This window comes from Melospiza georgiana, chromosome 3, assembly GCF_028018845.1.
Source record: "Melospiza georgiana isolate bMelGeo1 chromosome 3, bMelGeo1.pri, whole genome shotgun sequence".
Classification (NCBI taxonomy): Eukaryota; Metazoa; Chordata; class Aves; order Passeriformes; family Passerellidae; genus Melospiza; species Melospiza georgiana.
The window spans coordinates 46,913,543-46,941,439 of record NC_080432.1 but is presented as its reverse complement, the minus strand read 5'-3'; the positions used below and the strand labels follow the sequence as shown (position 1 = coordinate 46,941,439).

Here is a 27,897-nt window from a genome sequence, read left to right as displayed (position 1 = left end):
GCCCGGGCCGTGCCGGGGGAGGAGGAGGGGGAGCAGCGCCGCCGCCGCCGCCGCCGCCGCGGGCGGGCCCGTCCCCCAGCGCCCCCCCCGAACACCATAGGCGGCTCCGGCTCCAAGATGTCCAACCGGGTGCTCTGCCGGGAGGCCAGCCACGCCGGCAGCTGGTACACGGCCTCAGGTACCGCCGCCGGGAGCGGGGAGCGGGCGGCGGGGGCTGAATCAGCACTTTGGGGCCGCCGGGGCCGGTACCGGGCGCGGGGAGGGGCCGCCGGCTCCGCCCCCGCCGGCACATGGCGGGCGGGGGTTGGGGTGCCGGGCCCGGCGGCGGCGGGGAGCGGGCAGGGCAGGGCTGGGCACGGCTGTGCCGCCGAGCCCCGAACGCACCTGCCCGCCGCCGTGCCCCTCTCCTGCCGCCCCGGTGCCTGCAGCGGCGCCGCTCGGCGGAGCCCGGCGTTTGGCCGTCGCCGGGGATGGATCGGGGCCCCGGCTGCGCCTCGTGTGCCCGCCCTGCCCGGCAGCCGCGCCTCGCCGCTGCTCCGCCGGTGTCACGGCGGCGCGGCTGGAGCCTGCCCGGGGCTGTGCTTCGCACCGAGTGCTGCTCTCCGTCACAGCACACGGGCGGATTTCAGTGTTCCCAGCTGCTCCTGGGGTTTGTTGGTTTTGTTTTGTTAATTCCATGAGAAAATACCGCCCGTCTGGGGTTAGAAGGCAGGGGGGAAGGTGTGAAAATAGGGAGTTTTATTTCACTTCTTGTCGAGGTATGAAAATAGGGAGATCTATTTCTCTTTTTGCAGTCCAAGGAAACCTTCTGTTTTTCCTTTCCTAGCGCTTTCTTTAGAAGGAGTGAAAAGTTACTAGGCAATAGCGCGGAGTGGCTCTGTCCATTTAAACATGTGGCACTTGCAGAAGAAGAATAGAAGAAAAACGCGGTGCATTGGAGGGCGAGCTGCCGCTCCCCTCGCCCACGCCAAAAAAAGGGCAGAAACACGTAATAATGGCTTGATAGCACATGTGTTTGGAGATAAGTTTTGTTCGGTTTGGGGGCAGAACCGCTTTTGTGAAAAGGATGCACGTTTGTCTCTTCAGAGCTGTTAATAAGATTTGTAAGGGATGTTCTTTTACTGGCCCCGGGAGTAAAGATGATTACAGAACTGCAGGTGAACGAGCTTAGATGAACAAGAGGCTGTCGAGATGAGCAGTTCAGAGGGACAGGGGGGTACAATTGAAAATAAACCAAACCAAACAATGAAATATTGCATTCAGGATCCTAAATTAACATCTAAGAAGAATTGGATGTGACAAGTCATACACTTCTCTTGGCTAAAATAGATGTGGTTTCCCTTCTCCTCCATAAATTGATGAACGAAGTATGAGGCAAAAAAAATAAAAGGGAAGAAAGAAATACAGAGAAGAGGGAAACACAGGAAGAGGTGGATTGTGTGATAAGTAGCTGGGCTTCAAATGGTTGGGTAGGCATTTTCGAGACAACAATAGAGGATGATTGTTTTCCTTGTGAGCTTAATATTCTAAACATAATTCTTGTGTCCATGACAAAACTGGCCTCAAATCTTTGTGCAGCTTGCAACTACATTTATTTCCGATGATCTAGAAAGACAGATAGTACTCCATTTACAGAAAATATACAAAATCGTGTCATAGGTATAGATTTAACCAAAGACATCAAAACATCAGAGCTTTGTGGTAATCAAATTGGTCCTGCAATTTATATTTTCATTTATGAGTAAGGCAGAAAACTGATCTGTGATATGGAATGGCTACATAACCTTACACACAAATTTTGTCGTTTGCTTGGCGTTGGACTTCCTGTCAAGTTATTACTGGATACCAGGAAATAAGAATTTTAATTTTTTGAAAATAAATTAAGAGGCATGGATACTGTGTTTGACTGTTTTCTTCTCAGTGAAAATGCAGTGCATAATTTAGTTAGGCTTCACTGTGTGACTAGTTTGGCCAGTACTAGTTGTTTGTAGTCGGACATCCAAAAGCATGTTACTCCCCTTGCTTTTGGGCAACCCTCTGGCAGTTGCTTATGAGGAGATGTGGGATGGTTGCCCAGACACACTGCATGAAAAAAAAAAAACCCAAACTGAATCATGTTGTAATAATGAATTATGACAGCTGTGCTTGTGACAAGTTAAATTGTTACAGTGTGTATGGTGGGGGTAAGTGGTTGATGTTGCATAATCTGGGGATTTTGGAAATGTTTTTCCTTAAATGAGCAAGGAGTATTTTGTGTCTTACTATAGAACTCTTTTCTGCTGTTTGCACTGGGTATGTGAGAGCAGGAATTGTGCCTGTTCAGCAAGACAAGGACTACCTATTATTTATTGCTTGAAAGCAATAAATAATAAATAAATAATTTTGTGTGCCATTTAGGAAGGTCCATCAAAACTTGAGAGAAAACAAATGGGGACCAAGAGGCTGTGCGTTCATTGTAGATTTAACTTAAAATCTTCCTGTATTTCAGGCCAGACTCACATGTCAGCTGCTACCTCAAACTTGTAACGTAGTCTCCTCAATTGTCCTGCTTGAAGAAAGTGGATTTTACCATGTGTTTTCAGCCTGCATACCTTCAAGGCTGGAGCTGAGGCAGGGATTAGTTTGAATTGTGATAGTTCTTCAGCGTGATCCCATGGTTCTCTGGGGATTGTCTTTTCAAGTCCTCCTCCCTCCTCTGTTCTTGGTGCTCCTGTCTCGGCCCAGAAACGATTTGTTGTGTTTTGTATAAACTGGTTAGTGTTTGAGCTTCCCCTTTCCTCCAAACTGCTCTCCTTCCACAGAGCTGAGGTTGACTACACAGGGTGAGTGGGTGCCCTGCCCCTCATCCTGCTCTGTAGTTAAGATGATCCATCTGAAAGGGTAATGAGAAATGTGATTTTTTTTACAGATATGTTCAAAATCTTTTCTGAAAGCATTTTTAAAAGGGTTGAGTGAGGATAAGGTTTTTAAGTGGTAGTTTATCCTGAGTTGCCTGGTACCTAGGGCTAAACTGTCAACACACCATCCAGGATGATGCATGGCATCCTGTGCTTGGGAGGGGGTTTACTGCAAAAGTGAAGCGCCCATTGATATTAAAAATAAAAAATCTCTGAAATCTGGCTGTAGAAGTCAGCTCTGGGAAAGAAGGACCAAAGCCAGCTGAGGGAGAAGACAAAGAATGGATACAGAATGCAGTCTTTTTTTTTTTTTTTTTTGGGGGGGGGGAGGTCAGAGGATATTCTTAAACTGGCTTAGCTGTCTCCTGCGCTCCAGGAATGGCAGCAATATCACAAGTGAAGCCACAACCAAGAGGAAGCTGCTACTCTTCGTGGATGGTCAGTCAATGCAACGTGTGTAAGAGGGTTTGGAAGAAATGCCACTTCTTGTTCTTTAGAGCTGCTCATTTCCATGGGGCAGCAATTGTTTCAGCTGAAAATAGACCATTGCTCCATCATTTTCTCCAGCCATGGGATGTGCACTGCTTAGGTTCTGCCTTGGAAAATATAAACATGCCCTCCATTCTAGTATGAATACACCACCTACTTGTATGATGCTAATGAATGCTGTAGAGCAGGTGGGACTGGCTGGGCAATTATGCACATTCAGATATGTTCACATGTTAGAATGTTTCATCTTAGTAAACAACTTTGTATTAGAGAGAAAGTTAGGTCCCAGGGAGAAAGCTCACTGCTTCCTACTCAGTAAAGCTGAGAAGGGGGCAAGAAGTGGAAGATGAACTTCACCATGATGTAGCATTTCTCTTCCCCTGTGTTCTTCATTGTGTGCTGTTGTGACAACAAAAAAAATCTAAAAATTAAGGTCTTTAAGAGTTTCAGTAGGTGAGTTCAGTATGACAGTTCAAACCAAAATGTTTGTCATCTCTTTCCCCACACCAAGAATTCTAGAGGAAAGATAATGTTCATTCCACATCAGTCAATGCAGGACTTTAATGAACTTGAGGTGTATACCTCTGGAGCATTTGATTGGCAGCAGACAGAACAGTGGAGTCTGGTCAGTTGTTCCTCCTCCTACTTAGCAGCACACTGAGCATGGAAAGCTTTACAACTGAGCTTCCAGACTGAAACTGTGCTGTGCCCATTGCTGATAGTAGGCCACTGGTCTCAACAACCTTGTTCTTTACTTGCAGAGCTTGATCTGCATGTCTGCTATTAAATAAAGTTAATGGTATATGACATGCCATTGCTTTTGTGGACTAGCAGCTTGGTGTGTACTGGACACTGAAAACATTTGCAGAATTTAGAAAAAAGCATACAATGTAAACAAAAACAACGCACAGCACTGCTGTCATGTAGATTGTTAAAAAAAAGAAAATATCACTCTTATGTGGTGAAAAATAGTACACTCACATTTATTTTTGGAAGGAAGTCCCAGTCCTGCTGTGTTAATTCAACCACCTAGTATCCAGACGTCTTGAGAAATTGATTTTTAACCAGCAGGTGGAAGAGGAAGATTAAGGACAACTTGAAACCAAAATGGCATAATTTTCAGTGGCTTTGAATGCTGCCAGACACATTCCTAGATACAAAAGAGCAGATGAAATGCAATGGAAATGACATGCTATCCTGAGCATGGTGCTGGGCGGTTATTGCTGTGGGAAATCAATCCCTACGCTTCTGAAATGGAAATAAACATTAACTATGTGTGTCCTTTTTTCCTCTGCTGCTTGTCATGACAAGTGGGATATCACATTATGGTGCTGAACATGGCTTATGGGCTCACAGCTGGCCTCCCTTGTCTGGCCCCTGGAAGTACTGACTGAATACTGTGCTGCTCCTTATTAATATGTGTGATAAGAGTTCTTGTTTCAGCTTTTCCCCAGTCAATGGCATGGTGATACAGGTAAAACATGAAGGGTTTTAGTAGGCTCTTCCAGGTCACAGGAGTAAAAATCAAATTGAGAGTGTATGAGAATAACAATACTCCATGATGTGAAACTTGCCCTGCAAAACAAGTTTGTTGTTGTATTAGTTAGGGTTTATTTCTCTGCTTTCCCTGACCAAACCGTAATGGCCAGAGGTGTGCTGTTAGCCTGTGCCAACTTGTTTGAACTAGGAGAACCTTAATTTCCATAAGCTTATTAATGCAAATGCGAGTTGGCAGAGTAATTGCTTTGTTGACTTGAAACACCATTGCACTCATTGTCTTGAATGCTCTTTTTTTTTTTTTTTTTTTTTTAATGATGAGCTAAGTAAATGGCCAGTAAATATTTGAGGAGACTTTAAGCTTAATGGTGCACTTGTGTTTCTGCTGCCCTAGCTTGTCAGCAAAAGAACCCCAAAGGAGGTAGGCACTGACATCTTGTTGCTACTGTTTGTAAGGATTAAGCTTCTAACTTGTTTGGACAAGAAATGCCAGAACTCTCTAATAACTGGCTGTTGTACTGCCAGCAATGTTTCAACCTCGTCTTTTGGACAGAAGTCTGCATGATGGTGTCTAGATCAGCAGGAAAGTATAATGCTTTGAAGAACTTCAGCAGACCAGAAAATAAATGAAAAGGCAATTGTGTGCCATGAATGATCAGTTCAGAGGTTGCATTTCCCTCAAAGTTGGCCACTATTTTCTCACATTTGCAACCCCTTCTATTCCTTTGTAATCCCCAGTACGATCAGAATTAAGGCTTTTTTACTGCCTTTTTACTAAATACTGTTTTTTCTGGTGTCAAAACCCACTTACTCTGTGAGGTAGGCAACTTCAAGGTGCAATAGCAGTGTGATTCTGAGATAGCAAAACTGTTCTCATTTGTGCCTTCTGGGGTTTGGGGGCCCTGAGGAGTGATGGGAGGATGACTCTTCATTTTAACAAACAGTGCTGTAATCCAGCATTTGTATGCTTGTTGGCACGAGCTGGAACTTCTCATCAGCATTAGAGAAAGTGTGTACATCAGTTACAGCTGTTCCTGCTTTGCTGTGGCAGTGCTGAGTGTGTGTAATCCATTCCCCAGGCCTGCTGCCCACAGTCTGTGAGGGCAATTGCTGCTGCTGGGTTCACTGACCCTGAGAGGCTGCATCCACCTTAGCTTAGGGCAGAATCTCTTCTCTGTACTGTGCTGGATATGGGTCTCTGCAGCAGCTGAAGTGGTCAGAAGGGAATCAAATGTGACTCTGTGTGGTTCAGACTAGGAATGCAGACGAGGGGTTGAGAAAGATGTTCTCTATGCCGTAGAAGAGTCCATAAAAGTGGTTTACTGTGGCATGCCAAGAACCCTGGCATACTCCCCAAAATTGGAATAACTCATCACACTTCGTTCATAAATGTAATGTAGAAGTAGTGAATCATCATGTTGTTTGTAGATGGTCATAGACAAATGGATCCAGGAAAGCATGGAAAAAGCATGTGGGGGTCACTGAAATGAGATGTGGTTTAGTGGTGAGCTTGACACTGTTAGGCTTATGGTTGAACTCTATGATCTCAAAGGTCTTTTCCAGCTTGAATAATTCTATGATCTCTTGTAGTGAAGGGAGCTTTCTGCAGTAGCAGGATAATTAATGTACTGATCATGAAATCTTAATGTTGTGACATTAGCTGAAGGATTATAAATACAGCTGTTAACTTAAGTTCTTACCTTGCAATCTGTGAACAACTAATCATAGTGTCTTACGAATTCATTAAGTGTTTGCTTTGCAATGTTAAATACCAAATGTAATATCTCTCTCCCTTTGGTCGTTTGTCTTTTTTTAGGCTTTTTAGGGGGAAACTGGATGTGTCATTACTGACTCTTTTATGAATTAAACATGGAACCCAGCATTAATATGCAGACTGTATTATTTAGCATTGTATACTGAAAAAGCATACTGGAATAATTTGAAATACAATTTCTAGGCTATTATTTCTAGTTGAATCACTTAAATACTGTCAAAATTAACATACTTCAAAAGAAAGAATGTAGATTCAACTTTCACTGTACAGTTGGAATTGAGAAAGAGTTTTATATTTGGTGTAGTTCTGGTATCATTAAAATAGGCCTGCAAGTATCACTTAGTGCACACTTTCACAGATCTCATTTACATTTAGTGTGTGTTAGAGCTAAAATAATTTAAAGGGGTTTGGAACAGAATGTCATTTGTTTGAATCTCTGAATGACCTGGGTACTGAGGTTTTTTAAGGAAGCTAGGTAGGTACATATTGGTTGATATTCTTAATGAGTGGCGTTATAGTTTGATTTTTTTTTTTTTTAATTTCTGCCAACTTTCAGTAAAGGAAAATCAGTAACTAGTTGAGTACTGGAGAACTGGGGCATACAAGTAAGAACTGCCACCAAAGCAGATTTTGGTAGCTGTTTCAGTGTTTCTGTTGTGGCTTCAGTATTATTTTCCCCTGTTCAAGCACTACTTGCAGTTTTAGTTCCATCTTACAATGTATATAAATAGGAATCAATGTGGTATTGGTGTAATCTCTATTTGTGTCTTAATTTTCCCCCAGGTTCTTGTTTGCATTAGTAAATTTCTGCATTGCCTATCGTCTGATTTTGCCATTTTATCAACATTGGATGAGAGTATATGCTAGCAGTGGAGAATGTTCCCATTAACATGAGTTGTTGGAGATCACCTTCTATTCCTGACAAATCCTAGTCTTTGCATAGCCAAAACTTATTCTTTATTCGAGGATATGCCTTTTGTTGCATTGAGAAACAGGTTTGTTGTTTTGTTTGGTTTTTTTTTCCCCAAGTGCAGTCTGTGTTTTTTGAAAAATCTATACACTTCTTGCAATTTTAACTGTTAGTCCTCTGTCACATTTCAGATTTCAGTTTGCCTAACAATTTATTTGGTGTTTCAGATTCACCTTCAGAATTGTGAAGAAAGGAGTTCCCTTAGTTCCAGTTACTAACATAATTGTCTGCCAGCCCCCAGGGTTTCACTATTACTTTGATTTTTCTAACACTCTACAGGAGTAAAAGCTTACTCACTTCTTACTACACATGTTGTAATATTTATTAGAAGCATTTTTAAGGTGTAGACTTTTCTCATCAATGGGAAAAGGTAGTTAAAAAGTGAAAGACTCAAAGGAGGGTGGTGGCTCCTATAGGTGGGAGACATTGTTGGACATGTAAAAGCTGTCATTGCTGGGGACTGCAGTGTTACTGTGCTCCAGCACTACTTGCCTTGCTGCGAGTGCTGTACACCTGCAGCCAAGGGGGACCTGAGCAGTTTTCCCTGGCACTGCTCTAAATTTTGATTGAGGTTTATGCTCTTCAGTAAAAAAAAGTGTTCACTGAGACTGAGGATTCAGAGCAAACTCTGAGTCTTCCCTGCCAGTCTGAAGAAGTATGTTTTGTGTGTGTAATGTTGGCTGCAGGAAAAGGAGCAAAAATGCAATAACATTGTGTTGACACTTGGCATATAAGCACTTCAGCCTCACGGACAAGGTGAGGTTGGCTGTGGAAAGAATGTGCTGGTTTGGCTTAACCTATAGAGTCTGGATCATCACAGCTGTAAATTGGGGTGATGAACTCATCTGAGTCACTACCAGATGTCTTTGTGTTGTTATTCCCTGGGTGACAATGGCATGCGAGCAATGTGGAAGGATTCTTTCTTACTTACTCTAGAGCTTTGTGATGGGATAATGTTTATTGTTAAAATAAGCTGTCCTTTTAGGCAAGATAATTGAATAAATGCTGCCCTGTTTCCCTAAATTTGCCTAGTGGAGACTTGGTCTGTGCTTGCAATTATTTTGAACCTTGGCATAACTTCTACTGGTTTTCACAACAAAACAGGATGTGAAATATCCATGGATAATGTCAGAAATCTTTAGTTACACACCTATGTTTATACCTGAATTCACAGGATTGAAATGCAGATCCTAATGTTACATACTTCAGTGAAGCTCATATTTTGCTGCTTAACCTTTTGATCAATGAAAGGTCTGATCTTACACTACTAATGCTAAAGTATACTGATTGTTGCATCCAGAAATTGCATCCCTAAGGTTTTCTGCCCTTCTGTCTGGGTTAGCCTTAAAATCCCTGTTGCTCTCATCCTGCCAGCTTTCTCAAGATGAGCTTTCCACCTGAGGTTCAAGGAGCCAGGACCTATTTTACTTCCAACCACAACAGCAAGGGGATACATGGGTGGCAGTGCTGTTCACTGCCCGTGCTGGTCAGCTACACATTCACTGGATTGTCTTGATGACTGTTTTTCCAGTTAAGCTTCATTTAAATATGAACAAAACTTCTTTATGAGGAAGTTACTCATGTAGTATAGTACAATTCCATATGGCAGAGCACAGCTACTGTGATAGTGTGGGTTTATTTATATTTTGTAAAACAAATTCAAGTATTTTGACTTTAGCTTTAAGCATCCTCATGTTTGAGAAATTGGGAGAAAAACTTCTCTGAACAGTTCAAGAAAAAGTTGGTGCTAATTTGGTAACAAGAAAATTACAGTTCTAGGGTATACCCCTTAAAGTGTTTGTAAGCATAAGAAGCTGCAGGTAGGCCATACTTTTCTGAGTTCACCCGAGTGCTGTTTGATTTTTTCCCCCCTTTTTTCTTTCATTTTCTTTAGCTAAAAGGTCATGGATATGTTGTACTCTGCATTCTCTGTCTGTTAGTCCTCTGGAGAGAGAAATTTGATTGCATATTTTATTAAAGTAGTGCAGATAAGTATAAGTTGAAATGAAAGTTTACATTAGGTCAAAATTAATTATTTAAACAGGCACCTTATACTTGGCATTAGAGGAAAAAAAATCTGAAAGCAGATGTGTTACTTGGTCCTTAAGTAAACACTTACAAAGTTTCATCCCTTGGGTCTTAGAGATCTGTTATTTTACTGCCTCTAGGAAGAAAATGTTATTTTGTTAGAGTGTGTGTCAGTAGTAGCAGACTAAGCAAACCTGGGCATCTTACTCCACTTCCACACTGTAAGATTGGAAATTTTAGTCAGATTCGACCAATCATGAAATTTTAGGATATTACCAGGTGTTCTGACCTTTGTCTTTAAACTGTCCAGCAGGTTACCTGATTTATCTCAACCGAGGGCAAATCGCCTTCACCACATCCTTAAAAAAAAAAAAAAACTCATGCTAAAGAAGGGATGGAGGAGGGCTGAGCACAGTGTCTTGCAGGGGAAGAGTTCCCCTTGGCTTAAATTCTGTCACTTTTGCAGTTTTGTTGCCTATGGATCCTCTTCTTTGAGGAGAACAGGTCAGGTGGGGCAAAATAATATTTAAGTTTGGGTAGTCAGTGTTGGGATAAAAAGTGGCCTCCTAAAGAGCTTCATTCAAAAAGTATTTTATCTTTCTACATATTTTGGGAGAATTAGGAAGTAAAAACATTTTTTAGGTGATTTGTTTCTTCACTGAAGTATGTAACAAATAAAAGTGGTAGTACTGTAAAAGTGTACTGTTTTGTTAGTCTCCTATTATCTTAAAAGGAGGGTGAAAATAGAGACCCTCTATTTTCACCCTCCTTCTAATATTTGTACTTAACTTGCCCAATAGCCTCCATTTTCTAACATGTCATTATGCTTATCTCTACTGCACGTCAGCTGCTTGTAATTTCTCCAAACAACACAAGCAGCAGAACAAAATTGGTATGTAGTGGAATTTTTATAACAATTTCATCATTTCACAAAATCACTGCATTATGTGAGTGACAGCAGCTACTCTGTCACTCTTTCACCTTATTAGAGTTGCAGACAGTAACTAAGGCTTTCAAGGTGTAATAGAAAATTTAGGAAAATGGTGCTGCACTTGTTCTCTTCCTTCATGTAAGAAGGTAGGGCTCTTCACAACTAAGAAGTTGTCCTTTTTCAAGGAGACATGGATTTAAGTTCTGTATAAAAACTAATGCCTTCAACACCTCCACCCTTCACGTCTGCATTTTCTAGGGAAAGTTTTTTGACTATCCCTGGTCAGGGACTGATTGGATTCTGCAAAAGTTGACACCTTTTCTCTCGTTCTCTGTGGTTCTTGTCAGCCCTTTGGAGAGCTGTCAGCCCTTGTCAGGGCTGTTTGGAATGTATCTGTGGAATGGCTTCAGGTAGTTTAATTTGGTTTTGACTTCCACTGGCAGTTGGCAGTTAAACACCTGCATGGGGAAGATACAAAGATCTACAACGTGCATGGAAGAAGAAAAGCAGCTTGCTGCACCATACTTTATAGATAAACTCTGCTGGCATAGAGTTCTCTCAAAAGCATAGTATCAGCTGAAAAAAGTGCATCTATTTTCTTTGTTAATCCTATGTTACTTGTAACAATAGCAGCTGAATGAATTTTTCTTAAAAGTTTGTTTAGTATTCTTTAATAAGAAAGAATGTTGTACTGTATTTGCCAGACTCGCTTCCTGAAGGATAGCTTAACATCAGAAAGCTTTCTTGTGATGGGAAATAATCAAAATGTGGTTGGTTTGGTTTGGTTTTTTAATGTTGCATTTCTAGAAGGCTTTTTTTTCATGTGTCAGGTGATTGAATTAAGAACATTTGCTACTTGTTGAGGTACAGAACTTAGTTTAAAAAAATTAAATTCTGGATTGGCCAATTATCAAAGTTAATGTCAACTAAGTGATTATGTACTTGTAATATATGTTGAATGACCAGAAGTTGTTAAGGTGTTAGGATAAGCATAATGTCTTCTAATTTTTAGCTTTTTCCTGTGCATTTGCACATTTTCAAGGTTACAATGTTTTGTATTATGCTCATGTACTTGTTTAATAAAGGATTTACTACCATAGTCATTTGCTATCATGCAAGTGTCAGGCCTTTGTATTCTGTCATCTTCTCATATTGGGCTCTCTTGATCAAGATCATAACTTTTTACTTATGAATTCTGCAAATCCAGTTATGAGAGGAAACAATCATCTGTCAGCGATTCTTTTGAAATTCTCTCAAATGGTGAAGTGGGGTGTTCAGTAGTCCTCACAGAGCAGGAAACAATAAGTGTGTGTTTGGATGTGCAGTAAATGAACTTTCCAGACCAGGTTTTCTATGGTAACCTTCAACATTACAGGGTTGGGGTTTCTTTTTGTTGTTGCATTGGGTATTTTGGGGGAATAGTTTTTTCTGTTTGTTTGTTTTTAGGTTTAAACCCAGCTTTGAATGTATAAGATAACTTTTAAATCTGCCGGACTTTCAAGCTTTATTTGTAAATTTTTGAGATGTATTAGGTTCTTTTATGGCTTCAATATTTCCATGTCTCTTCACAGGACCCCAGCTGAATGCACAGCTAGAAGGTTGGCTTTCTCAAGTACAGTCCACAAAAAGACCTGCAAGAGCCATTATTGCACCGTAAGTTTGAAACAGAAGTTCAGTATATCTAATACTTGTTTAAATGCTCCTTCTTTTTCTGGTGATTTTGAAAACTATTTAAAGCTAGTATTTAGCTGAAAGAAGGGCTGTATGGTTTCTAAATAAGTGGTTTGGATATAGCATAGAATGACAGAAATCTGTGCACATTTGGGTGTATGATTAGCTTGCCTTTGCTGATGGCCTGCACACATAATATTTGTTTGTGACACAGTAAGATGGGTCAGAGTTATATTAATGAGAAAAACAAAACCCCTCCAATAAAAGAAAAAAAACCCACCTCAGAACAAAATAAGCAAAACTGGTGCATCCCTCACACCTCCTAAATAAAATTTAACAGAGCTTAAAAGCAAAAAGCAATTAAACACTATTCAACTCTCCAAAATGGTTTATTTTTTTAATTTTAGTTTGGTTTTGTTTGAGCTGTTTGTCCACAGGTAAAATAGGGATCATCTGAACTATTTAGGGAGAATTCAATTTCTTGAAGATAGCTGAGATGTGTAATGACAAAAGTATGTTGGTCATTCTAAATAATTATGAGGTGGAAGGAAACACTGGAAAAAGCACCTTAAATATGATGCTTGTCCTGTGCTAACATAGCATTGTCCTAATGTTTGAAGTATTGCATAATAGTATTGAGTGTGCAGAAGAAATGTCCCACATCTGCCTTAGTCTTTCTTGCAGGAATGTCAAGAGACCTTTCAGCTGCAGATTATGTAGTTTGGTTCTTTTTCCAGAATTGCTGGGGGTCTTCCTGTGATCTCACCACATTTTTATGTTAACTGTGCCCTTTTTTTACCACCTGTGAAATGGGATATGCTTAATATTTTTGTGGAAGCTGGAAGAAGCCTGTAGCAGAGGGAACGTTTCAGCAGACTCTTTTGACATTGTCTGATAACATAGCTTGCCCATTTGTGAGGTTTTGGTCTTGTGTTTCCCCCCTTAGCATGTATGTTAGTACCTTTCTGAGCTCTTTAGAATCACTGGGACAAGTGATGAAGTGAAATCCCAGGGTCATTTTGAAGGTAACTTGCTCCAGGTATCAGTCTGTGGATGAATATAAATGTATCTGAGCATACCTACATATAAATACGTGTAAAATGCTTCAGTGCTGTCAATGGGAACTTGTGTCTTCAAGCATCCTGTAAATCTCAGGGCTTGCAGCATGCATCATTGTGTCATTGTGTAAAACTGTGCTGTGGGCATACTGCTGAGTGACCAGGAGCCATTTTCTGCCCCTTTACCTGGGATTGTAGGAATGAATGTTCTATGAAATTAATGCTTTTAGCAGTGTAATGTGAATTTTCACTCATTTTAATGGGCTTGAAGAGAATAGTTTTTCAGATTTGAAGACAATATTTGAAACAACTAGTCAAAATAATTGTAAATTGTTTTGGACCACACACAAGAGCAGAGGTTGAGGAAGGACCATGCCAGACTGATAGGAAATGGTGAAGCATGTAGCTTATTCCCTGCAGTAAAAGATAGCATGCTGCCTTCCACTCCTTTCCATGTGCTTGTTCATTCTGTTGCTAAGTTATTCTTCAATGACAGAGCATTTTTATTCTCTCTTTATCTGCTGTGACATGTAGTTCTCTCTTTGCCAAGACCCCTCTACTGTCATTATGTTCAGTTACTGGAGTGTGGTTAGAAGAGCTTTCTCCAGTAGTTTGCCAGTTTGCCACTCCCTAGTTCACTGGCTGCACTGTTAGTGTTATCATGAGCTTCTGATAACAGGCAGTTGTGCAGTGTGCATGTATCCTTTACAGGTAAGGGAAGGTCCTTTCATCTGGGGGTTTCCTGACTGTTCAATGGTCACTGATAGGTTTTTTACTGATCAATAAATGGTCATTGCCAGTTCTTCAACAAATACATGTCTTGTGTGATCAATACTGCAGCAGCACTTTCCTGCTCTTTCAGGAGTTTTGGATCACTCTAAAAATTTCTGGTTCACTGGGGACAAAAAAAATCCTGAGAGATTAACACTGAATATCAACATATTTAAGATGTTAAACAATATGTAAATCCTATCATTTTGTGTACTTTGGTTTGCAGCCATGCAGGATATACCTACTGTGGATCTTGTGCAGCCCATGCTTACAAACAAGTGGATCCCAATATCACGTGAGTGTTGCAGCTTTCTTTACAAAGCCTAAGACCCTGAGGTTGCAATTCTCTGATAAGTGGAATGATCTTGTTACATTCTTACATCTTGAAGTGCTCACATTTTAATTTTGTATTCTTTTTAGCCTTCTGTGCATCACTTCTGTTTTAACTTCATAAATGTTCAAATTGGATGTTACAAAAGGGGGAAAAAAGGAATATTGTTAAAATAATTGGTAACTAACTATTTACAAGGGAGGGATTAAAGACTTTTCAGTTTATTACTGATTTTCCATTGCCTTTATAAAAGCCCAAGCTGGTTTTGTTGGGTTTTTTTGGCTTTTGTTTTGTTTTTTTGTTGTTTTTGTTTTGTTGGGAGGTTTTGTTTGTTTTATTAAGTAGATTAAAATACTTCACCATAATTCTGCATTGTTTTTTTAGTGCAGGATTATGGGCTGAATACTGCCAGGATCCTCCTCTGTTGTGGAGGAAGTAACCGGTGTATTTATTAAAGCTAATTGTGCCAATAATTTAAAATGGACTTCTGTTTCTAAGAAGTTTAAAAAAAGAAAAAGTAAAAAAATACCGACATGCTGTTGTAGTCTGTGTCTGCCTCTGAAAATTTGAATCCAGTTATTTTTGGGTAAAGGAATATAATTTTTTATGCTCTGCCGACTGCAACATTTTTTTTAATGACAAAAATTTAAAATGTCTCCAGTATTTACTCAAAGTATGCATTTTGCAATCCTAAATAAAAACTGGCTAGGCTTACCAGTTGTTCATAAGATAACATGCTGTAATACTCTTCAAAGACAATGGTTTTAGTTCTTTCTAAGCTATTGCAAATGATGTGAAAATAGCTCATGGTATGACAGATAACTAGTTCCTGTAAAATTTCTGGAACAAGCTGTTCCCTGATAAGGAGTTGGTTGAACTTGCTGGATCATTTGTTTTTTACTGCATGGGATATTTAGAATTCATCTTTGAGCTGAACTGCTAAATTGCATATTTGAATATTTGTTTTTTATTAGCTTTGCAGGAAGTTTGCGTTTTAGTGTACCTTGTTATAGCACTCCCTGTGTAAGGGATTAAAAAAAACCAAACCCTCAGAACTTTACATATCTCCTACCCCTTTAATTCAGTGCCAGAAACAAGACTATATAATGCTGGATATGAAAAGCTGAATTGCCTATATTTTTTTCCCTTTTTCTTTTAAGACCTGTGGCAGGAGACGCTTAATATCTAACCAAGAGCCAGGAACTGAGGACCTGATGAAATAATGATGTCATGATGACATGTAAAAGGTTGCAGTATCAGCTAAAGCTATGAATGTTCTGGTCCAAGTCTCTTGTTGTTGATGCAACAGCAAAAAAAGCATAACATGTAAGAACATAAACCCAGCATTTGAGAAGGACTTAAAATTTAATTTAGTGAAACCCAAGTAAGGCTAATCAAGTAAATAAGTGGAAAAACTCTGAGTGGATGATAAACTCATAATTGTTATTTGATCCTCTATTTATTGAAGGTGGTGAGTAGCTGAAGGTTGTGTTGATTCAAGAAGAGAGTTCAAAAATCCATTCGAAGTGGCTGTAACACATCATTCAGCCTCCAAATGAATGAAGTCCGACAAATTTCTAGCTGATGAGTGCCCACTGATATATAACCTGCTTAAGAGATTTAAGGGTAGAGCATAATTGAACTGATCTCGTGATAATGCCTGACATACCGAGCAAGACTGGGCCAGGGATTGATGTGGGGTCTTCCTGACAGCACAGTAAAAATGTTGTAGCCATGAGAAAGTACTACTTGGTATGCTTCCCTTAAACTTGTTACTCTGAGCTGAGTTGCTGTACAATTACAGTTGTCTAAATTGTGGCCTTGTATTAATTGTTGCAGCCGAAAAATTTTCATTCTTGGGCCTTCCCATCACGTGCCCCTCTCCCGATGTGCACTTTCCAGTGTGGACATTTACAGAACACCTCTGTATGACCTTCGAATTGACCAAAAGAGTAAGTGCATGACAGAGCTTGGACTTCTCTGAGGCTTGGGTATGATTGACTGTGGTACTGCAATGCTGGGGACTTCCTTCTTGTTGGGCACTTCCTTGCTCTAAGTGGCATACAAGTGCAAATCTGGTTTTAGTGCAACAAAAAATGAACTTCTGAATGAGCCGGGTTGTTTCAGACATGGTCACGTCATAACCGTAGAGTTTCTCTTCCTTCTGGCAAGAATTCAAAATTTTTGTTTATCTTTTCAATTCTGAGTGTGTGCTTCAGGGTTTTAAAACTACAAAAGTATTACATCAAATAATAACTCCCTGAACATCTTTTCCATTCTCCTGTTAAGTGTTCTGGCTGGAAATAAAGGTTCTTTAGTTGATTTGAGTTTGATTCCTGATAAATGAATAACAGAGAAAAAAAAAATTGCTTTTATTCGGATTGCATGTGACTTTTTCACTTGCAAACTTAAAAACTGTGAGTCCATGAAATGCCAGTCTTTTGAACTAAGTGCAATGAAGTTTAATTTGATATTTTGGGTTTTATGTATTTTGAGGTATACCTAAGTGATACAGTATCTTTTTTCAGAAAGGCTAGCACAGATGTGCTGTGTTTCATTGTAACTGTGATTCAAAAAGCTAATTCAGGCTTTCTACATAGTGCCTGCAGAATTTCCTTAGGTAAGAAATGTTTTGCTTTCTGTAGAGCTCCTTTATGGAGTTGAGAAGGAGGCACAGCCCTACATCAAATTCATTATCCAGTGGAGAATTTTCAGAATGTGGAGATGACTCTGTATACTCTCAAGTACATTTGAGAGTAGAAAAGATAACTTTAAAATGTGAATTACTTAATCAGTTGTGGCTGTCTCTACATTTCATGATTCAGTCAATAATAAATTCAATTAAATAGTAACAAATCAAGCAATAGCTCATCTGATTAGTTTTTTTTTAACATCTAATGGGCAGTTTATGAAAATAAAAATTCAGTGACTGGGCAAATGCATGTATGTTTTCAAATGTTTTATTTGTGAATTAAATTTTGTATCATCAAAATCTTTTTCAATATACTAACACATTTTGTAAACTGAATCACTTATGTTTATATTTTAATGCCCTGAACATAATTTTATTTCTGAATTTATTTAGAAACAAGTGGTTTATGATGACAGCCCTTGGAGGCAAGTAATTTTTTATAGTGGCTATGTTCTAATGAAGGTACACTATAGCTTGCTTTTTGCACTTGAAATAGTTTTCAAAAATAAGCAAAAAAAGTACTAAAACCTGCTGTTTAATTCATTTCAGTTTATGCAGAATTGTGGAAGACTGGAATGTTTGAGCGCATGTCCCTACAGACAGACGAAGATGAGCACAGTATTGAAATGCATTTGCCTTACACTGCTAAAGCCATGGAAAGGTACTGGGGCTAATTACTTCTGCAACAGTGAACATTATGTGCATCAAATGTTGGAGCTGCTGTGAAGTGCAGTAGGAAATAATGATACATTTTATGGCATAGAAGACCTTATGGTGTATATAGTGCTCATACTTCCCTGTCCCCTGATAAAAATTTTGGTAAGGAGAGGGTCAAAGACTAGGATAAGTTGCTGTAATTGAAACTGTGAGCAAAACAAACACCTAAACAATGAAGTTATAGCACCTCTTATAAACAGGTTCATTTAATAGAATTAATATTAGATATGCTTTCATGAACTTTTTTCAGTAGCTGATTTTTCCCCCCACTTTTCAAGGCATCTCTGAAAGAAGTTCAAATAGTTTTCTGTGGGATTTTAAGTTTGTTTGGAGCCTTAATACTAATTTTGAAATCAGGCATATCTTTATAGCTGCTGTTTCAGATGTTTTCTTTAAATAAAAATTTTCAGTCTGTGTTGGGGTTTCTTCCCTAAGATGTGCCCCATCCCTTGTTGTTTGGTTTAAATTTCCATTGTGTATTGAATTTTACCTAGAGTGTCAGTATATACCTGGGTACTGTGTTGAGCATTTTCATATAAGTTTCATTTACTTTGGAGAATTCCCAACATGCAGCATCTATACAGGGAAAATTGAATTCTTACTTCATTACTGATTTCACTGTCTTTTCTTTTTGTTTGTCTGGTATTTTTACTTTGCAGCAGAGAGAAGTACTGGTTTTGGGGGTGTATGTTTTCTGAAATTGAAGTACTTTGAAGTTCTAAAACAACATCCTAGTATGACCTTTGCAAAATGCTATCTTCAAATAATAGCAACCTTTTAAACCATTCTGCAGTTTCAGTTAGCAAGCCCTGAGAAATCTTCAGATGTTACTTGAATTACAACCTTTTTTCTTTTGCTTATAAGCCATAAGGATGAGTTTACTATTATTCCTGTGTTGGTCGGAGCACTGAGTGAGTCAAAAGAGCAGGAATTTGGAAAACTCTTCAGTAAATACCTAGCTGATCCTAGTAATCTCTTTGTGGTTTCTTCTGACTTTTGCCATTGGGGTAAGTTCCATATCTCATTATAAGAGTACATTGAATATTTTGTAGCTGTTTTCAAATAATGTATTTTATTAAACATTGAACATTTGAACTTCTGGTAAATTCATTTTTGCAACTTGAATGCCTTCATAAAGTTAAAAAGTCTTTAAAATCTGGAATAATAGGTAAAAAATCTTAATGTGGTAATGTGTTTTCAGTGTAGTGGAGGAAATAAATGATGATTTATATATGTTTCTCTACTGTTGCAATGAAATAATTGTCTGAAGTTGCTTGCTCTTTTTACTCTTCTTTTAAGCACCTCAAAACAACTTTCAAAACGAATTAGCTAAAAATTCACTGGGCATGGCCGCATTCCTCTGACAGAAATAAGTTTTGTATGTTTTACTGCTGGGTAAGATAGCAGATGGATTATTTATTCCAATTCACCAGTGCTACCCCAGTTCATCTTGGTGACAGAGCTACAAAGACTCCAGAAGCCTTGACTTCTGCCCTGCTTTATAATTTTATTTTTCTTTGAAGCGTAATAGTAGCTGGAAAAGGGACTGCTTCAGAAAGATACATGACACAACAGACCTTCTTCCTTTTTTTCCATTGTCATCTTTGCTCAGCTTAATTAAGTGCATGTTTCACTCATCTTTGAAGTGGAGTAGGTGGAAGGTGTATGTAAGAATGACCTGGTCCTGTTGTGGCTAATGACCCATCTAGAACTGCTCATTGAATTATCATGATTTTTTTCTTTTAACCTTCATTTACTGTGGGTATTGTTGTGCAAGCAGAAGTAGCCTGACTTCATATCTGGCTTTGTCAAGAGGGATAGCAAAATGAATGTTGCTTTACTTCATAATTTACATAATCAGATTCTAAGGCAATAAGAGGCAATAGTGAGTGATACTTCAGTGTCAGTTCTGCATAGTAGATTTTTCTTTAGGAATATAGCCACCCATCATGTATTTTTTTTACTTTACTTCTGGGCTGCTACTTTATGATTGCCCTAGAATTTCCTCAATGGAGCTAAAAAGTATAAAATAAATGAAGATTACTACTTTATAAGTATTATACTTTCAAATATTTAGTAGGTATTAGGGAGTGGTTTAGCTACAATTTTTCCCTTTTTTATTTTATACGTGATTTTTGTTTCAAGGTCAGAGGTTCCGTTACAGTTACTATGATGAATCCCAAGGAGAAATTTATAGATCCATTGAGCACCTAGATAAAATGGTAAGTTTTCAGATTTGGTGGAACTAACTAACAAATTTCTCCTGTACATTCCATTTCTTTGAACACTTGAGAAATTTTTCTAACAAGATATTATAGATTAGCTATTTTATTGAATGTATAATTTTCCTTTGTTTACCACAATAAGAATTTAGCTGTTGGTTTTAGCTGGTATCCTTCATTTTGCTGACTGCACACAATCATATTGTGGGTATAAATTAGTAAGCATAATTAATGAAGAAGAAAAAAGCATGTTCACCTACCTAAAATGCCCTGATGTAATGTAATTTCTGTCTACATACCCTCTTCTGTTTTTGAAAAGCAATAAGAATTATGCATGGGAAATTGTGGTACTTCCAGCTTGATTGCTGTGATACCTGCATATGGCAACAGCATTGTGATTATGCAAAGGTTTCGGCAACGTCCATTTGGAAGAGGAAAGGCTGTAGGGCTTTGCACTGGTCAGGGAAATGAAAGCCCCTGTTTCCTTGGGAGTAGCCTTCCCCCTGCCCCTTACTCTGTAGTAGGTGGTGGGGAAAAGCAGTACACCGGGCTTCATTTGGGGTTTGGCCAAAGGCTGAAAGGAATGTTAAATCCATAAGGGTCCAATGCCAGTTATGTTACATTTTCTTTGCAGTCACAGGAGCCAAGGATTTTTTTTAATATAAGAAAACCCCAACAACTTAATGTTCAAGTCTATACTTAAGGCACAGTAATTCTTCTGGAAATACATAACCATAAAATTTGTTTTACAACTGTTTGCATCATTTATGTAACTTCTGTAGAATCTGTTAGAACAGAGAGCTGTTCTTATTCATAGTATGTTAATTTTTTCCTTATCTTGAAGGAATAAATCCTATCTGTTGGAGACATCTGTCGACTTTCTTGCCTTGTGTATACAAATTAACCTCTTTGTTTTGCTACTATTCATCACTGGAATAGAAATAATAATAGTAAATAATTTGCCTTCATTCTGTTTATCCCATTTTTAATAATTCTTGTGGTCAGTTGAGAGGCTTCTCTATCAAGAAAAGCGTTTTTCTACAGAATCCCAGCATCAGTAGCTTTGAGTGTTTTTGCAGGAGAGCTGATTATGGTGCATTAGCAAACATCAGCTTCCCCTTGTTAATTTCTGTGGTGAAAGCTTGAAGAAAGACTGGACTTTGGCATTTAATTACTCTTAGGGAATACATTGCTGCCCCACCTCTTCCTTTTAGTCGTTATTCAGCTAAATGGAAGTGACATTTTTTGTAACATGGAAAATCATGTCTACTGTTTAATAACTATGAAAATACTTTTTCAATCTGAAGTTTAACTGGAAAACTAAACATGCTGCTGTATAGCAGCCATACTATGGTTATTTTTTGCTTGTTTGTATCATGCCATATCTGACCACATGACTCCATATTCAGATGCTATATGGAGGAGCTTTTGTTTTTGGTGATTTTCAGAGATGTCTTATTAGCAATATCACAATGATCTCCCTGTCACATTTTTCCAGTTTTTGGAAGTTTGTTCAATTTTATGTCTCACTTGGCTACTTCTTATTTCCTTAGAGATAAGTATTGGATTTTTTCATGTGATTTGACATACTAAACAAACTTGTACTGTTGTAAGCAGTAGGCCTCTACACAGACAAAACAGAGTTAAGATAGAGACAAAACTCTGCTAAAACTGGCTTCATATTATTGGTCCTAACTAGGAAAGCAGTCAGCTGAGCACATTGTAGGCAGGAAGGTATTCTGGGGCAAGATGAAATCAATTTTCCTTAGAAATGCCTTTGTGAGAGGATGATGGTCTCTTCCTTATGGCTTCATATTATTGGTCCTAACTAGGAAAGCAGTCAGCTGAGCACATTGTAGGCAGGAAGGTATTCTGGGGCAAGATGAAATCAATTTTCCTTAGAAATGCCTTTGTGAGAGGATGATGGCCTCTTCCTTAATTGGACTGGACCTTACCTATAGGTGCATTTTCTCACCTAGTGCATAAAAACTGCTGAATACTTTGGACATTGAAGTTTAGAGCCATTAGGCTCCAGCATAAAACAAATACAGAGTAGTAAATATTGCTGGGCAGACATCAGTTTCTCCATGGTAATTGTTGATCTGACCACTGTCACCACAGCCTACTTTGTGATGTAATGGCAAAGGAGGAAATAGCCTTGTGGTTAGAAGGGTACCTTAGGGGATAATCCTCAAATTTGGAGCTGTAACTGAGCAGCTGATGTGCAGTAGTTTGTATACCATAACCTGAAACACACTATCTTTTTACAAATAAGTGGGGGAAGTATTTTGTAAGATATTGTTGAAGAGTAATTGTTTTTGATTGACTAGACAGAAGATGCTCACTTTAATCTTCAGTGCTACATTGCTAGTTTTATAGGAGCATAAATTTGGTATGGGATACTTTATGCCTCAGTTGAGTCAACGTGAGGATTGCGGTGCCCTGAATGCTGATGGGGGAAAATGCAGGCACTGACAAGTGCTGTGCAAGAATAGCCAGTACTTGGTCCAGGAAAATGCTCAGCACCCATGGCTTCTCAGGCACCTCTAATGACCTGCTGAATTCTGGTGGCTTCTGCAGTGGTGCTGCAGTGAGCCAGGACCTTCCACAGTGCTCCAGCCTGGGAAGGCTTCTTAGGCTGGGCATAATGTAAGATTGAGTCTCTGCCTGGATGCCCAAGTCCCTGTTCTCTTCTCTGTGCCTCGGCAGTGATTTTCCTGGTGGTTATTTGTCATGTAGGCTGAGTGACTCACACATGCAGAGATAGTTGGGCTGGATAGTACTAAGACCAAGTTTGTTTCCACTTCCATTAGAGTGCTATTAGTTTAGATATTGAAGTGTGAAGAAACAGCTGAAATAACTGATAACAGACTTTACTTGACCAGCCAAACAAAGCATTATTGGCATATAGTATAAAAGGAGCCTGTTGGTTGTTGGATTGAGTTTTTGTTTGTCTATTTTGGGATATGTGCGTGGGGTTATTATTTTTTAAAGTTTTTTTGTAGGCTTGTAGATACTTGATCGTATTAAGGGATATTATTTGAAAATGTAACTTTGTAATCATGTTAAGTGCACTGTGCTGGGATATTGTAGATGCCATTAACAGTATGTGGGTAACTGAGGTATGCAATTTCTACCTGATGCCATAATGACCATGTGATAAACTGTGAAACTGTGCTTACACTTGTACCATGTGGGCTTTGTGTTTTACCTCTGTTCTAAGTCATGCCTAGCTGAGTTGTTTCAAATACTGAAAATTATTATCTTCATATACCTCTGCTTTTTGTAAAACACAACCTGGCAAAAATGTTTCCTTTGTTCCTCCACGCAATATTAGACTGAGAAACAAGGTTGATAGTCTTTGTTCCTCTGCCACAATGATTTTTAAATCCAAAATATTGAAGAGTTCAGTACGACCTAATGCTTATAGGACATCTGTTCGTACCAATTCCCCATAGATTTTCTCCAGTCTCTGATGTATGGAACTCTGTTAGCATTTTCTGGGATGAGCTGCATAGCTGTAAATATTTTGCAGTGCTGAACTGTGCATTGAAATAAGCTTACTTGGCATTCTCATAAATCCATGTCCATTCATTTGAGACAAATGCTCAAATGCCTCTGCCCAGTATGTTCCAGTGATTTACAGCTGTAAAGCGAGTCTCTCAATGGAGCAGCCATTTTCATGTTTTTAGAAAGTCATGAAAGGGTTTTACAGACAGGTAAAATATATTCTCATGAGCTGTTCAGTATCTAAGTAAGTGCCTTCTGCATCTTTAGTTTCACTTGAGTATTTAGTCAAGTTTAGTTCTGCTTTCTTTAGCTGTGTATTGACATGTACAATCTGCAAGGAAATGGATGGTTGAGAGATATTCTTTGGAAACTTTGGAAATGCAATGGTGTCTATGTAATCACTGTTAGTTAGAGAATAGCTACCATTATTTTTTTGGCACTTATTTAGGCTCTGTAGATCTGGAGTGATTAACAGCTGAAATTACTGGCCAGGGCTGCAAACACTCTCTCCATGACTCCAGAAAAACTGAGTTCTTACCACCATTTGGCCAACTTAGCCTGGTTTTGTTTTTCCACAAAACGTGTTTCTTTATGAATTCATCATATGTCTGTTTCTGTTTAAAAGTACACAAGGGTAGTGGTTATTGTTGCTGTTTGTAATTCTCCCAGCTCTCCTGGGAATCTTCTGCTCCTCCATTGTAAGCTGGGATCCAGCCTGAATAATTAGCTGATATGTGCCAGATCAGCCAACGCCCTTGCAGAGTGTTGTGGAAAATTCACTCTTGAGGTGGAGATTTCAGACTGACTCCTTCCTGCATTGTGGCTTCTCCTTTTATCACCCAAAAGTAGGGGAAAGAACTGGGACAAATGCAGGAATCTTAGAAGAAATTGTCTCATTTCCTGGTATCAACCTCCAGTTATTCCCATGCAAAGTATATTTTTTTCCTAGTCTCTAAGAAAGAACTTAGTGTTTCACCAACAGGAGAAGCATAACTATGTATTTTATTGAGTTAGTGAGTGTCTGGAGCTCATTTCCCTGGTGAAGGGAATAATTTTCAGAGAAAGGAGAAAAAGATGAGGATGGAGTCTAATAGTGGCAAAAGAGCAAACCCATTATAAAACTGAGACAATAAGTGATTTAGACTTGTTTCTATACTAGTTTCATGGTGTTTGATCTGCTTTATGGGATGGGATAAGAGTAGACTTTATCTGGAGTTGTAGGATTCTTTTTGCTTTTAAGAATGCAAATGTTTGTATATGTGTAAGATTTTGTTTTCCACATGTGTGCTGGTATTCTTAGCATGACTCCATGAGATCATGGGTCTCACTCTCCTTGGAGGAAAGGATGTATACATGTGACTGTCTCCTGTGAAGCGGAAGCACCATCTCCTGTTGTGCACCGACTTGATAGATTTTCTGGATCTGGTTTTTATACTCTGAGCAAAGGGCCAAGCCATGCCCAGATCAACTGCCTTGCATGCCTGTTATGTCCAGGATACATCACACTTGTTAAGCATGTGAATTGCACATGGATAGTGTTTGTTTTGTCTAGGGTTTTTTGATATCTGGAAGTCCCAGATAAGTGCTTGGCCCTGAACTTTGTTACCAGGGAGAACAGATGGCAGCACAGCTTCTTCCTGCTTTGCCCTTTTAGTAAATTTGTCTGGTTATAGCTGTACCAAATCTTATGGAAGTAAAGCAGTCTTGGATGGTGGGGATCGACTAGTCTTCAGAGCCTTTTTAATGTGAACTTCACAGATCTGTGGATTAATGACAACTCTGGAAGAGCTCCTGCACTTTTAGTTTGGCAAGGAATGGAAACAAGATGACTACAAGCTAGAGCTCACATGCTGAGATTCCTTTGATATCCTTGGTACAAAGTAGAGGGATTTTCCTCCTGCTCTGTTGTAACAAATAGATGATGTATGAACACCTTCTTGTGAATGTGTAATGTAATTATTGCTATCAATTCTTTTTCAGGGTATGAGCATTATAGAGCAGCTAGATCCTGTATCTTTTAGCAATTACTTGAAGAAATACCATAATACAATATGTGGAAGACATCCTATTGGAGTGCTATTAAATGTAAGTAACTGTTGATTTATTGAAGAATGCAACTTCTGGGAAAATGCTTGCATTTGTAAAACACAATACTGCTGCAGTATTCCTTAGTTCTAAAATGTCAAGCCTTGAATTAATTTATTTTTTTAAGTGTTCTCAATTTGGTCTCTGATTTTCGTGTCTTGCATGTAGACAAATGTAAGCTCTTGAAAGGGCTGAGGGTTTTCAGTTCCCTAAGGGAGATGAGATATCACATTCCTTTTGAATTTCAATGAAATGCAATCATCCACTTTCTCTTGGCCTTAAATAAATGAACAAATAAATCCATCTCCCTGAAGAAGTATGTACTTTTTTGAATCAGTACTTATGAACGTGAATTTATTTTCTCTATATTGCTATTAGCTAGCTATTGTGGATGCCTTGTGATGTCTGGCAGTGGTTTTGAGTTTTGAAAATATGGTGAGAGATATACTTACAGAGTCTTAGTGCGGAGCACCATTAACTCACAAATTAACAGCACTTAGAATTCAGATTCCTTTCTGCTTACCATATTCTGCTTTGCTGATGCAGTGCAAACATAAACCTGGCTTAACTTAGTTGTCTAAATTTGGTTGCAGCTGCTTTACAGCACTGGTGGAGTGCTGCAGATTTGTCATATTGCTTGAGTGAATCTCACTGTATTTTTACTGTAATTCAATGAAACAGGAAGCATGTTATTTTTTTTAATAGGGAAAACTTAATTCACTGGGAATGTAGTCTGAATGGAGAATGTAGAAAGGAACCTTTTAAAGTGGAGTCCATAAAAATTTGTATGAGCATTATCAATACTAGTGATGCATGTAGCAAAGTTCAGTACTATGACAACTCTGCAAATATACCCAACTCTTACCCTCAGATAATTATTAGTTTTGCAGTGAATCACAGCTAAGTTCTGTTCATTCACTTTTGCCAATTGTCATGCTTTAATAAATTATCTTTGTACCTCCTTTCTCCTTGATGGAAGAAATAGAATCTGGAAAGTGTTAATAGTGTTAGACTTTTTTCTGTTGCATCTGTGTTTCTGTATAAATTCCCCATGGAACTGAAAGCATTGTTCCTAAAAGAGGTATCATGGAAGGTTCAATGTTGCTTTAGAGAACTGCACAGATCTACACTGTGCAGTGGGGGAAGCATCAGTGAATGAAACAGCACAGAAATAGGCTACATCCACTAGCTACTGGGAAGTGCTTAGATAATGAGCTTGTGAGAGATGGTGCAAGCACCTTTGAGACCTAGGAAATGTAATTTCACTGATGCCGTTTTTTAAACAGCTCTTTTTCTCTCCTCAGGCTATCAACGAGCTCCAGAAGAACGGAATGAATATGAGCTTTTCATTTTTGAATTACGCTCAGTCGAGCCAGTGTCGAAACTGGCAAGACAGCTCCGTGAGTTATGCAGCTGGAGCACTTATGGTCCACTGAACTGCTGAATGCTCAGGGATGGCACCTGCACACACTCTGTATTCGGGGTCCCAGCCTAGCCCCCTAGCCCTTACAAAGATACAGCCCCTGGTCTTTGGGTATACTGAAACCTCAAACTAATAGAACTCTGTTCTTTTCTAGTAGGTGTAGTCCTTCCTTAGTTTCAACTCATTTAAAAATGCTTTCTTGTTTAGGACAATGGAAGGAAGACTGGTATCCGAGCTTTTTGTGAGAGTTGTTTTTTTTCTTTGGAAAAGATAATGGCTATGAAGGCATGGTGGTAGACTGTCCTTAAAAATACAACATGTAAAGCATTTATCATATCCTAAATTTGCACTCTTTGCAGACCTGTGCACATATACTCAGCTTTCAGAATAGTTTTGCAAGTTGTAAACGGAAAAAGGGGGGAAAAGGGGGTGGAAGCTTTTTAATAAAAGAAAAAAAAAAGGAAAACAATGCATTTATAAATGATTCTGTATTAGAATATAATAAAACTCCAGTATAGTCAGTTACTACCCGTGATGTACAACAGATATCTTCTATTTTAGTTGCTAATAAAGGGCTACACAAACCAAAATAGTCTGATTTAAACTTATTGCTTTGTGTTCTGTATGTGGCTGCTTATCATTAACATTCTTTATCCTCAGTTCTTATGCTTGGTAATTCAGCCATTCTGTAAAATATTTCAGAATGTATTTTGTATTCAACATCTTTTGACTACATCATTTACAGATTTTTTTTTTTTTTAAATCTTAAACCTGCACTATGAGTTCAGCTGTGCAAAAGAATTTGGAAAACTTTTTGTATAGTCTAATCTT

General features: G+C 38.8%; 1 protein-coding gene across 1 annotated transcript; it reads left to right on the top strand.

The window, feature by feature from the left end:
- The first annotated feature begins 51 nt into the window (after nucleotides 1–51).
- Nucleotides 52–27,656, top strand: MEMO1 (mediator of cell motility 1). Its single transcript, XM_058020402.1, has 9 exons — nucleotides 52–178; nucleotides 12,158–12,239; nucleotides 14,313–14,381; nucleotides 16,257–16,369; nucleotides 17,659–17,770; nucleotides 18,691–18,833; nucleotides 19,972–20,048; nucleotides 25,539–25,643; nucleotides 26,948–27,656. The coding sequence occupies exons 1-9, from the start codon at nucleotides 118–120 to the stop codon at nucleotides 27,077–27,079; spliced, it is 894 nt and encodes a 297-aa protein (XP_057876385.1). The 5' UTR covers nucleotides 52–117; the 3' UTR covers nucleotides 27,080–27,656.
- Nucleotides 27,657–27,897: the final 241 nt, after the last annotated feature.

Excerpts from the sequence above, each read along its gene's own strand:
- MEMO1 (XM_058020402.1), top strand. The coding sequence starts at position 118 with ATGTCCAACCGGGTGCTCTGCCGGGAGGCCAGCCACGCCGGCAGCTGG. Across the intron at positions 179-12,157 it reads CAGCTGGTACACGGCCTCAG|GACCCCAGCTGAATGCACAG; the intron begins GTACCGCCGCCG and ends GTCTCTTCACAG. Across the intron at positions 14,382-16,256 it reads CAAGTGGATCCCAATATCAC|CCGAAAAATTTTCATTCTTG; the intron begins GTGAGTGTTGCA and ends TAATTGTTGCAG.